The sequence below is a fragment of the Erpetoichthys calabaricus genome, chromosome 11 (genome assembly GCF_900747795.2).
Source record: "Erpetoichthys calabaricus chromosome 11, fErpCal1.3, whole genome shotgun sequence".
NCBI classification, from domain to species: domain Eukaryota; kingdom Metazoa; phylum Chordata; class Cladistia; order Polypteriformes; family Polypteridae; genus Erpetoichthys; species Erpetoichthys calabaricus.
Genome location: NC_041404.2, coordinates 32,544,746 through 32,558,538, shown reverse-complemented (window position 1 = coordinate 32,558,538; position 13,793 = coordinate 32,544,746). Strand labels below are relative to the sequence as shown.

Sequence of the window (13,793 nt, the reverse complement as noted above, 5' to 3'; positions counted from 1 at the left end):
CTAGTGACAACAACAATCAAAAAATGAATGTCCCATCATCCCCCAAACACCCACCCCTAAGGCCCCACACCTCCAAACAGTTCCTATTGCCATGTTCAGTTCTTTATCAAACAGCAGCCCCTCACTAATGGGCTTGCCCACCAAACACCTCTTCATGAGGATATCAAAACAGTCAAGGACTGTGTGTGAATTTATTTAGGGGCAACAAATACTTCAGTACCCTTACGCCCACCCCAAAAATTCTGTATTTCTCGAAGGATTATCATGATTTAAGGAAGTTGGTGTGGGCTCACGATAACCAGGATCAGCAAAAAGACAAAGTTTAATTAAGTTTAAGCTAACCTACATTTAGATATCAGCGTAAGATTAAAACTCTTCTCCCATAGCTCATTAAATGGGACACCTTCAGCATTTCTCCCTCAAATTATTTTGTCCATTCAATACTTTTCTAAATGTGCTTAATAAGTCATAATTATGAAAAAAATAGTTACCTCCACAGGTTGATTGGCCATTTTCTGGGTTTACTGTGGTTGGCCGGTTACTCCCCAGATCTTTTTTCCTCTACTCTCCACCACCGGGATTGGCACTCCAGCCACCATAAAAATACCTCACACTGGTTCTATTCCATCTGAACTGGTGTGGTGCCGAGGTGTCACCCAGGTCTGCACTGGGATAATCTGGGATCCTCAGTTGGTTTGTCAATGTGGTGGCTGTGGCAATGCGATGTATCAGCCCGTGCTCCTAATCTCCTCCTCCTCCTCCTCTCCCCCACCTCCAGACAAGTCTGTGTCAGTCTCTTCCACAACTTGATGCACATCTTCTCTGCCTTTCTCTCCACATGCACAATACGTTTCGCCTCCACACCCAGTCTTTCTCTTATGCCAGGCCAAGTATTTGACTTCCTCTCACACCATGACACTCCACACATCCTCCTGATTATTTTCTGTTCTTTCCAGCTCTGCTTTATGGCCACACTTTACTTCCATACTACTCCTCACACAGCTTTCATAAAATTGTCCTTTCAGTGCCACAGAGGAGTCAGAAAGGGGGCAGCTCCCAGAATTAGTTCCATATGCCTCTCATCATGGCTAACAGTGCTGTACCTGCACCAGGTGCACTCAATATGTCACATTACATGACTTTTCCACTGATTTTCAGTCACAGTTTTAAGTTGCATAATCTTAGTGGGTCGGAGGCAGTTGATAGCACATGTCCAGTGAAGATCCGTCTCATAATGTGATATACTCAGTGACGCAATCCAACTAGTCCACAACTCACTCCGATAAAATCAAACAGGTTTGACTTTGCCTTTAGTCATAGGGGCAGGTTGTGTGTACAGGAGGACTGACAAGCAATGGATGCTCATCCTGAAGTACAATGCATGTATTAAGACGTGAAATAAGGCTTACACACCAGAATGTGTAAAAGAAACAGAGTAGATACTGTGGCTGAACTCACTGTACCCGTTAATCCTTATTACAGCACCAGCTCCATCAGGGAGCACACTATTGGCCACCATAAGTGGCGAACTAACTGTGCTGGAAGGTCGACATGCAGTCACTGAATTTGACATAGCCAATGGTTTTTAGTCATTTAAACTGACATGGTCTGGCGCTGAGAGCAGCAACCGTAACATAAGTCTAATATACTGTACAAGTAGAAGTTGTATAATGTGATATCCGCTTAAATAGCAGAACTTCCCCACTTCATCCAAAACTACTCCATTGCAGATATCGGGTTTGGGGGTAGGTATTGGGAGCATGCACTAATACAGCGTGTTGCCGTACCCACCAGACAACGAACCACCCCAGGATCCCAAATTAGGACTCCCCAGCGCAGCTATGCAATGGGTGACACCTCAGCACTACACTAGTTTGAATGGAATAAAACTGAGTTTTTTTTTTTTCATTGGCTGCGGTGCCAAACTTGCCACCAACCCCTAAAATTTCCCCTTTCCAGTTGGAGGACCTGTGTGCGTGTTAACGTCATACCCAGGATGGAGCAATTACGGATTAAAAGGCTTGCTCAAGGGCCCAATAGAGTGAAATCACTTCTGGCATTTATCGGATTCGAACCAACAACTTTCCGATTCCCAGTGCAAATCCCTAGCCTCAGAGCCACCACTACACCTTTTTTCAAAATTTAAATAAAAATTTAAATAGGTAAAAAAATGTTTATTCATTTTTTATTTGTTTGTGTTATCTTGCACCATTGTTAGAACAAGTTGTTATGAACTTCATGGAGCTGTGGTCTACATGTACGGTCAGGGTGGTCATCTTAAAAGACTGAGCTGTGTGCTCAGAAAGCCTCTGTACTTTGTTTCTAATAAAGTAAAAGACTCTGGATAGCAGTAGTTAAATTTCCTAAGCTTTTATTGGTTAATGGGCTGGACCCGTTTCTGCCCCGCCCTTCTTGATAATGACAGTGGCTTGGCCAGGACTACTCTTAGTCATTGCCATTAAGAGCTTTACTCTGACAGGATATCTCATTGACGGAAACTTGGATTTGTAAAGAGACAGTGAAGGCTCATGGTTGGTGAGAGTCTAACCTAGTAGGCTTAAAATAACCCTGAGAGAATTTAGAGTCACCACTTAGCCTATGACACGCATCTTTAGAATATGTAGACAGACCCACCAACACAGTCACTGGGAGACCATGGAAATGTCATACAGAAACTGACTGGGCCGTGAGGTACTAAGGTCTATGATGCTGGCACACCATTTTATAGATCTTTAATAGTATAAAATTGTAATAGGTCCCCTTTCTTATATTTTGACATTAAAGGTATAAGGACACATCAAAGCATGATTTCACATAAGAGTATTCGCCATAAACTGCCCAGTCATCTTCCTACTTTTTCCAAATTTACAAACCAATAGTAAAAGACTTTGGCCTATTCCACCATCTGCAATTATAAAGGAAAACAGCTATAAAGTTATTAAAGTGTTGCACTACTAAGAAGCAGGATGATATAGTTTTTGGGAAATACCAATACTCAATCATTCTCAAACCTGTTTATTCCGATTTATGACCACAAGTGGGGATGAAGCACATCCCAGCAGCCCTAGTACAAGGCTGGGAGTGCAAATCTTTTGGGGATATGGGAGAAACACCCATAAAGACACAACAAACAATGACAGGTCTACAGATTTAAACTTGGGGTGCTGAATCTGTGAACCAGTAGCAGTGCTAGCAACTGTGCCAACATTCAACATACTGTTAACATCATTGGATATTGAAGGGGAGTTTTAGTCATTTTTGATTTCTTAAAAAATAAAGGATGTCAGAGAGGGAAAATACAAATTACAGTCAATCTATGCAAAGGAATAAAAGAAATGGTTAAAGACTGCAATGGTGTCAGAATGAGCCCACAATACAGCATGAAAATCTTGACTAAAGAATAAAAGGCAAGTTTCAAAATGTGAATCAACAGACTTTACCATTTGCTGCTCCGGACATTTGCAAATGTTCACTTTCCAGCCTGTCATTCTTTGAAACATGGCAGGATATCCAGTTGAACAGTGTTGCTTGTTCTAGACTGCTCTATCCATGGGCTCTTATTTTCTAATCATTAAAAAGCTTGTTTGGACAGGCATATTTGGTTCTCCCAAATGTAGGACTCCCAAGTGTGCCCAAAGAAATCTAATACAGGCCCCTTATCAACAGATCTGAGAATTCTAGATATGTCAAAGTTGCAAGATGGGTTCCCCAATAAGCTGATCATCTTCCATGTACAGTTTCAAGTCAAGTGGATTGAACTGCACCTCCATATGTATACACTGTACATGGGTAGGTGTACTGTGAGGTGGACTAACATAACGGCAAAGGGTGCATCTTTACTGCATCACCATGACCACTGGAGGAATCAAAAGAATAGCAATTTGATGGATGTGTAAACATCTGACTAATTGACAACTACCTTTAAGTATACTTATAATTACTTACGTTGCAACTCAAGGATGACTGGTAGATTCTGTGCTATTCTGAGATGCTCAAAATATTTTTTAAGCATTAGGCATCTGCAGTGTTTAGACATGGTGGAATCAGGACTTAAAGCTTTTTTTACTTCAATTCCGGTTACATATTTTTAATGCAGTATATTTATATATTGCTCCATTTTGAGATTGTTGATTTTTGCCTTTTAATACTTCTTGTATTTCATGTCCTTTTATGATATTAAGTACCTCAGATACTTGCTGTGCACACAGACACTGACATAAAATCCTTGAATTTTTTCAAAATAATTTGATGCTGCCCTAGAAAGACCTTGTGATGAGGTTTCTCATTCTTCATCTACTGCAATCAATTTGCATAAACAATTATTACCCATCATCCCAAGACAATTTTATAGACTGACTCAATCAAGTATTTTGATTTTGTTCATCAAAAGATTATTTTTTTTTAGATGAGACAGAGGATTTCTTTTAGGGGAGTACAGGGCATGTAGAGGAGAGGCCAGAACCAAATCAGTAAGGAGACTGTGGAAGGTTGTGGGTTCGCTTCCCAGTTCCTCCCTGTGTGGATAGCGCTTTGAGTACTGAGAAAAGCGCTATATAAATGTAATGAATTATTATTATTATTATTATTAAAATTGCCATATAATCATGGATGAAACAGGAGTCAAAACCAAAAACAAAATCAGAAACCTCAAAATGAAATTGCCAGAGACTGTAGCTTTCGCAGTCTAGTGCAGTTACTGAGCATGCAGCTAGAGCTCTGTCACATACATCACGTGGGCTATACCCTAAACACAGTGTCATGGCAAAGCTTGATGATGTCACCAATAATATATATAACAGTTAAAAAAATTATAACAGTGTCAGAGATAACCAATATTGTACGCTAAGCACATTAAAGGACAGCATTTTATTTGTGGTACTGAACAGGTCAGCCAAGCTGTAATCTTCTTGATTTTACAATCTACTTACATATTTGAAGTGATAAAGAGTGAAGAGCTTGCAAATGATTGCTTTTAAAATATGACATTCAGGTGAAACATCCATCACCATTCATAGGTTTCTCCCACCTGGAGGTTCACCACTGACAACAAAGTGAAGCCTGCTTCAGATCCAAAGCCCAAGTGTTGTTGGCTTACTGGAATGCAAAGAGATTGTGTCTTATATACAAAGCCACCAGACCAAAGTCAAATGGCTTGTGTCTGCTATGTTTTGGGGTTTAAGACTGGATTGTATATACAGAACCACCAGGCCACAGTCATAATTTGTGCCAGGCAGAATTCTACTCTTAGTCTCTACTCCTCATCTGATGACTCCACTGCTGAAAGGCAACTACAAGACCATTTAAGCAAATACCATTTGTACCAGACAGGTCATCACAAGTCATCTTCTACTAGTCATTGCATATTGCCACTTTTGAACAGTACAGAAGTTCCAAATTATTGCCATATCATTTGTAATGACCAGGTCTACAAAGATACGTTCTACTAGTTAACTCAAGACGCCACTTTTGATTTAGCTGTGTTTGGATACAGTATCTTTGAATTATGGACACACCATCGTGCCATACAAGGCTTAATAGTTAGCCTTACCTGAACATCTGATGAGAACACTTTTGGACAGCAGCATGCCTCCACATTATTAATGCCAGACTCTTAAGTTATCTGAGGAAGTGCTGCCAGGAGATCTGGCTTTATTAAATGTACCACCTTTCCACTGACATGCTATAGGTGTCTGCCAGCATCATAAGACATCTCAGGAGGTATGGAGCGATTGTATCATATCTCTATAGCTGCAACACCGGCAAGTTGATTCACTCAGGGCTTCAGAAGTAACTAACTATACAACATAGGTTTCATAGACCAAAGCTTTACTGCCGTTATACCCACGTGAATCCAAGAGAACGTGCACAGAAATGATGCATAATATTAACTGCTTAATTAACGTGACGTGTTTGAACGCAACACAAGAGTATTACATGCTATGAAGCTAGTCTAAGGGACCTCCAAGTGTGTAAACCCTACTAAGAGCTTATTATAACTATTAAAGAACATCTGTAATATCTGCTGTAATAAACCCCCTTAATGTACTGTATATGTAAGGTGACCCCATTTTGTCGTAGAAGCCAATCACCTGTAGAATTTATTAACAGCCAGAAAACAAAGCTTCCTTTCAAAGTAGGACAGTACTGCCCATCCGTCAGTGCCATTGCTGTGTGTTTTTAGAGAACATGATGGAGGCTTGCCTTCTATTTGATACATTAATTATCACTGAAATATTATATATAGTCCATCCATCCAAAACCACTTTATTTGTTTCAACTACTGTATGATTAAAAAAAAAAAAAAAAAAAAACTGTTCAGATGGAGTAAAGCAACAGAAACAATACCAGCAGCTGCAAAACCTCACATTTCTTTTTTAAATGTGTAAAACTGGAGAGAGTAACCAAAAATATCAAGTTTCAATTCCTCAGTGGTCCAGGCCAAATGGATAGGGAAACAAATCTGAACAAAGCCATAGTTTTGCAAGTGTAATGAAGAGAAGTGAGTGCTTTATACGGAGAATATGGAGACCTTGGTGCTTTCTATTCCAAAAATAGCTTTATTTGCCAGAGGGGAGCACATACTATTTTGGCAGAGTGATTCCTTTTTAATGAGGAGTTGCACTCCAAATTTGAGATTCCTCTTGCCACAATGCCCACTTCTCATCTCACAAGCCGGCCTTGCACATCAATCAGCCTCACGTCGCCCATTAATGCCTAAGCAGTCAAGTCATTCCACATGCAGTGTTGCACCCTAAGGGCAGAATAATCTGTGTTACGCATTTTCAAACAGTCTTTACAATAATCCAAATATACATGAAAGATGATTTCAATCATCAAAGCTAACCTTCCTAATAATTTATAATCAGAATTGTGGGGCTTGTTGTCTTAACTTACAGATGGCTACTGCAATCCCTAAACTCTCATTCACCTTTATGACTCTTACCTTCTGAACGCTCTCTCGGGTCAGTCCATGAGGTTCCCCCGAGTCATAACATTCAACGTCGTCCTGCATTTCAAACTCTCTCCATGTGTTTAATTCTGTACTAACAGATTTTCTCACAGATTCTGAAACCCCACTAGCATGTTAATTGATTCTTATATACTGTGTGTGTGTGTGTGTGTATAATATATATATATATATATATATATATATATATATATATATATATATATATATATATATATATATATATATTATATATATACATGTATACATGTATATGTGTGTGCGTGTGTTCACTTCATTGATTTATATTCTAACTTATTGCCAGGACATTTGTTGGCTTTCCCCAGACGCAACGTTTCAAGGAGATTTGTTTCATGGTTAGTTCACTTTAGTATTGCTTATGTTTTATCATTTGTTGTGTATTTGAAGTATAGTGTTAATCAACTTCATTGCATTTCTTTTTATTATTTTAATTATGTATTACCTATTGGTGATGGTCATTTAGAAAAAGTACTATGTAAAGATTGATTGACACCTTGGGTTTTAATGAAATATGTGAAATTCTAATAAATATACAGAATTACAGTATCTATTTTAATGTCCTTAATCACTGAAAACATAATAATAATAATAATAATGTTTAGGTTTTAAGTGAATGATCTGTTGAAAGAAAAATAGGAACTGTTCCAGTATGTGTATGAAGTTAATGCAGAGAATCTTTTTAAAGCCAAAGCAGTACACGCAGTTATGTGAAAAAGTAGTACAACCCATGAAGTCTTTTTTTCTTTTTAACATATTTGGACATATCAATATTTTGTCTTCATTTAAAGTGCATATATAGATAAAGGTGATGTTATGTACAAATACACCATGCCACATTTACCTTTTCTAGTCCACTGTATAATTTAAATAAGCATAAATGCAAATTTCACAAGTAGAAAAGGTCCACTCCTAGATTTTACACTACCTCAAATACCTCAAATTATAATCTTGAACACCAAATCAGATGCAAATGAGTAGAACCTCATTAGAGAGGATCTTGTCTGAACTTGTCTTATATAAACCTCACACATTTAATTTTGTTTGCTCTTTGTTGTTGAAGTGTGGGTTATCACCACTTGGAAGAGCTCTCCAAGACCTTCAGAAAAAAGGTTACAGATGTCATGGAGTCTAATAAGGAATTTAATAAGATCTCTAAATGATTGGAAATCTCAACCATTCCAATGTCAGGAAGATAATGAGAAGTTTTCAATCAACTGCCAGTTTGTCTATGCCTGGCCACCCCAGCAAGTCAGCCTGAGTACAGAATGCAAGATGCTGAAAGAAGTCTTGAAGAAACCTGGAATTTCATCATGGGACCTACAGGTAGCTCTTGCCATTGTTGATGTCAAAGTTCACGAGTCTACAATTAGAAAGATGCTTAGAATTAGACCTTACGTGGGAGATGTGCCAGGGGAAACCTTTGCTGCCCAGAAAGAAATTCAGGGCAAGACTACAGTTTGCTCATGAACAGCTAGGCAAAGACCAGGACTTCTGGAACACTCTGCTCTGGACAAATGTGATAAAGATAGAGTGATATGGTCATAGTACCAGAATACATGTTTGGTGAAAACCAAAGGCATTATCTGACCAGAGGAAATCGATACCAACTGTAAAGCATGGTGGTGGAAATATTATGGCTTGGGGCTGCTTAGCAGCATCAGGGTCTGAGCAGCTCACCAAAGAATCCTCTATGGATACTCCATTAAACCAGAGGGTGGCCATGAATAATGTGAAGTCATCTGTCAGAAGATTGAAGCTCTGCTGAACGCGGACATTGCGGCATGACAATGACCCTAAACATACCAGTAAATCCACTAAGGAACAACTGAAAAGCAAGAAATAAAGGGTTCTGGAATGACCAAATCAAAAGCCCAGATCTGCTAATCGAGATGATTTTTTTTTGGGGGGGGGGGGGGGGATTTAAAATGGGTTGTGTACACAAGACAGCCATCAAACATTGCACAGCTGAAAGAATTCTGCATGGAAGAATGGGAAACCTCTCTCTCAGTCCAAAAGTGCTAGAATGGTTTAGGAAACCACTACCCAAGGGGCAATACCAGCTATTAGAGTTGGGGGAGGCATGATGTGCGTTTTACTTTTCCCACAGGCAGAAAAGGCATATCCTTGAATAAATTATACATCCATTATCCAACCCACTATATCCTAACACAGAGTCAAGGGGGTCTGCTGGAGCCAATCCCAAACAACACAGGGTGCAAGGCAGGAAACAAACCCCGGGCAGGGTGCCAGCCCACTGCAGGGCACACACACACACACACCAAGCACACACTAGGGAATTTAGGATTGCCAATGTACCTAATCTGCATGTCTTTGGACTGTGGGAGGAAACCCACACAAACACGGGGAGAACATGCAAACTCCTGAATAAATTATCGTCAAGTCAAATTTTCATTGTCTTTTGCAATGAGATCACCTTATATCTATAGATCATGTTTAAATGAAGATCAAATCTTGATATGTCCGCAAAAAAAACAAAAAAATAAAAAACATGGAGTGTCCTCACTTTGTTGCTTGACTGTGTAAATGAGGTATGGCATTTTGCAAGCCACAAGACTACTCCACCTTAAGAGGATGTTCAGAATTTTGCCACCCTTGCCAACCTTCTTACCCAAAAATAAGATAATTCTAACCTTACTGTGAGCCTAAAACAATCGTTTTCTTTCTCAGCTGGCACCCCACCATAACAACACCCTAGCCTGTTGAGCCATTTCTCTTCCTAGCACTACTTATTTTCCATTTGTTTTAATGACCTGGCCTTGGCTTCCATTGTCTCTTTGCTTCCAACGTATTCGTGTGTACTTTGTAAAGTAAGTGTTCTCTTCAAGGCGCTATATAAATAAAGGTTGAGCAAGTGAACACTCGGTGCCTCTTTCGTCACCGCAGCTTCTGCCTATAATGAATTAGCTCACACACACATTTTTAAAAATCAATGCACAAACAAAAAAAAACAGTATCCTGGTGTTGAATTCCCCTCCGCAGCTTCCTCTAAGTTCGATCTTTGTTTAATTCAAGTCTATTAGGACTCGAAGCCCCCACCCTCTTTACTTTAAAAGGGGAGGAGGGGTGGCCCAGAGGGTCTTCAACAGCGGACGATGCCCACGGCGCACCCTTAACCAGTCCTCCCTTCCACCGAGGAGGTTATTCTTCACCAGCACTTAACCCCTTCTAAGGCACGAAGACAATGCCGGGATTCCCTTCTGGTGGTTTACTAGAGTGCTACGAAATTAATAAACACATAAATTGTGCAATTCAATAAAATCCAAAAATGGGCTTCTTAAACACAAGATTTAACTACAAATTACGAGACAGTGGATGCACAGATAATGAGAGAGGGCGTCCTACTAGACATGCACATTTTTGTCCCCTCCAATTTCATTTCTCGCGCAAATCCGAGTGTATTTCAGAGGATTCAGCTCAATGATGGGAGCCGGAACTAAACAATTGCAGTCTAATCATCATCATCACAACCACCACCATTATAATCCTGCACGGCCCACAGTGCCCGTTTCTCAATCCTCCGAGGTACTCGTTCGAAATGATTCTTATCTCAGAACGGTGCCCAGCTATTGCGGTTTCTGGGAGAGGAAGAGCCAGCGGAAGAAGACCGAAGAGAAGGAGAAATCGGTTCCCTAAAATCATAAAGAAACAATAGTGATGCGGCGTAGCCAAACGCAACGCGTGCTCGCAATGCAATGTAACTTGACATTTTCTCCCGCAACGCGCAGGACACTTGAAGCACACACAATAAGACAAAATGGCTCAGTGTTTCCTAATATTGTTTCTGCTGCTTGTCCATGTCTACTTAATACAATCATTTTGCTATATTCAAGGGCACGAATATTAGAAATCTTAGAATGGTCCAATGCCGCATCACGTAAACGGATACCGACTTAATATTTCCATAAACTGCAGGGGACACGCATTGTGCGGCGCTGCCCCCCGACATGACAGCCCGATGAAGGATGCTACTGCTGCAGCAACAGGGAACAGTTCAGCTCCGCTGCGGGGCGATGCCTCCATCCCCAGCAGGACTGAAAAATCCTCCAGTTTAAGAAGAAAAAGACGATGTGGCCATATAATATGCGCGAGTCTCATTACAATAGGCATTACTGCAGCAATATCATAATCGCGTCAGTTATTACCATTTTTATTGATTTTTTTTGTTTTCGTCCTTACCAGTCTGTGGAAGATTTCTCGTCGATAACGTCCTGATAGGCTGTTAGCAGCTCCAGTCTGTTCTTGCTGAGGTTCACAGCCATATTGCTGTCTTTGTAATCATCCAGACCTGTATGATACAGTAATGGAATAACGAGACAGGATGGAATGAGAGAGAGAGACAGAGAGCGAGAGATTGGGACTGGAACAAAGAGACTGCATTAAAACCCACCAAACGGACGGCTTGGAGAGAGCTGCAGGGAGGAGCTGCGCTGGGTCCTAGTGCCTGCAGGTTTCTGGCGCCTGCTGAACACACTCGGGTTTAGCGGTTTATGGCTGCAGGTGAACGAAGGCCGTTCCTGACGCTCAGAGAATCTTGACTGGGATGGTACAACAGATAAACAATGCCGAAGAACGTCCGTCTTTAAAATATGAGGTAAAAGTTGATCTTTGTCTTGTTGTCCTTTTGTTTTGAAACCTCAGGGTTAGTTGGCGACAGACAACAACAGGCTTATTTGAGCCGAACTGCCGTCATGATTTTTACATCGTCGTTTTTACATCATCAGTGTTACACGCTCTCCTGTAGTTGTGAAGTGGGTAAAACTGCTAGAAAGTGAGATTAGTAATGGTGGTAAAGGATTTTACAGGTCTTCATGCTTTTTGCACAATACATTGGTGTTTTTGTCAATTAAAGAAACTCACGGTGAAATGAATTACTTTTCAGCCATCGCACTCGTAGGTTTAAGTAGATGTAAGAGAGCTGCTTTATGTCATGCAGGTGTTTTCAGATCCAATTGTCAAGTAAACTCAAAGTCTTCTGGCGTGCATTTCAGACACTTTATTAATCAGAGGTTAGTGCCTGCAGTTAATTGAAGTCCTGGTTTAATTAGACGGCTTACATCTGCCGCAGGTGGTCAGCAAAGTCAACAGTTTTGCATTTCTGTTAAGAAAAAATTAGTCAAAACATACTGATCATTAGCTTTCATTTTTCTTCTTTACCTAAATTCATTTGGTTGTTTAGCTTTTGTTCTTTAGGATTAAAAAAACAGCATTAACCAACTTTCAAATTGTCAGTATGTGAATCAAGTTCTTAGATAATAATAAAGGACAATTTATTTATGTAGCACCTTTCCATGCCCAAAGAGCTTTCTGGGGTCTGTCCCACCTGCTTTGGGGCCACAAGTTAGGAAGCAGGACTGGAGATCGCATCTCCACACATTTTCTCACCCTTGGCTAATTAAAATTAACAATGAAAGATTAATGAGTGAATAGAGGTGGAGTTCAAGAAACTAATTTTTAATTTTATTAGTGAAACACAAGTGCCAAACGGTCATACAATAAAATTTAACTAAAAGCCTAGTTAAACATAAGGAGCTGTTGATACTTGTGTGTGTATATAATATATATATATAATAATATAATTTTCTGGTTTCTAGTTACTTATTTCAATTCCTGTAGAAGTTATAGTGTATTTTATTTTTTTGTGGTGGCTCAAACAGAGCAAGTTAAAAATGAAATTGTTTTACTGAAAAAAGAATACTCAATGAAAAATAACACATGAAATATGTTGCATAAAATAATGCTAATAATAAATGAATGAATGAACAGATGTAAAAATATGCAAGACAAAGTGCCTGTGAGCCATCACGTTTGCCTGCTGCTGAAACGCTCTCTGTATTCAGAATTACTTCTTGCTTGTCTGTGTGCTTCACTGTCTTCTTTTTTTTTTCTTGTTTTTCTGGGATCCTGGGAAATAATCACTTGCTTAATTTAGTTAAAAGACCAATTAAAAGAAGTAGGTTGGGAGCGGCTAGTGGACCTCAGTCTGAAGGTGGAAACCACAGAAGGCAGGTCATCATAGGGCACACACTTTATCCACCTAGCCATTTCAGATTTGCCATGGAGCCCAATAGAAGGGGTGTCTGAATCTGTTTGTGAAATTCTTTACTGTTTATTTGGGAAACAATGGCTTCTGCTAGTGGAGCATAGATTTTTTGACTTGATTTGTGTTTAGTAACTTGTTAAGATTCACACACCCTAATGTTTTATCTTCAGCAGTTGTGTTCAAAGTCCTTGGCTGCTTCTTATTTCATTAAGCTGCTATTAAATTAACAGTGAGATGTAAATAATAAGGACACCACCTTTTAACCAATAAACTTACTTATTTACATCTGTCTTTGTCCATCAGTATCACTTTCACTAAATTGTTTGGAAAGAGACAACACAGGAAAAAAAAACTGAGAAGCACAAAACTGCACTAATACACAAAATGGATGACATTCTCAGAAAGCAACGTCTACAATGTTGGAGAAGTCCAACATGGCAGAATGAGATCATGTTTCATTAACAACTAGAACCTCCTTCAAATTAACAGAACGATTAGAGAAACATTCTGTAACCCTCCAGGGACTGTGTCTGAGACCCCCTAGTCTACAACCTTTAAAGTAGTGAACAGAAAAGGGGAAAAAAAAGACTCCCATGCCATAAAAGGTTTGTGATAAACAACAGCAACAGCAGGCTGACTTAAATTTTCTTTACTGGGAATTTCCAATATTGCTAAAATGACTGCAGGGACAAGCTTTCAAATGAATAATAAGAATTGGCCTCTAATTAAGAAATTGTAACAAAA

At 39.6% G+C, this 13,793-nt stretch overlaps 1 protein-coding gene across 5 annotated transcripts in view; it reads right to left on the bottom strand.

Annotated features, from left to right (window-relative positions):
• dbn1 (drebrin 1) overlaps positions 1-11,406 on the bottom strand; it is a 189,493-nt gene extending 178,087 nt beyond the window's left edge. For 3 of the 5 annotated variants that reach the window (XM_051933839.1, XM_051933840.1, XM_051933841.1), the window contains exon 1: positions 11,186-11,404. In XM_051933839.1, the coding sequence (XP_051789799.1) occupies positions 11,186-11,268 (83 nt within the window). In that variant the 5' untranslated portion in view covers positions 11,269-11,404. Of the gene's footprint in view, positions 1-11,185 lie in introns of all 5 variants that reach the window. The other 2 variants (XM_051933842.1, XM_028812915.2) reach the window with 2 other exon arrangements.
• Positions 11,407-13,793: the final 2,387 nt, after the last annotated feature.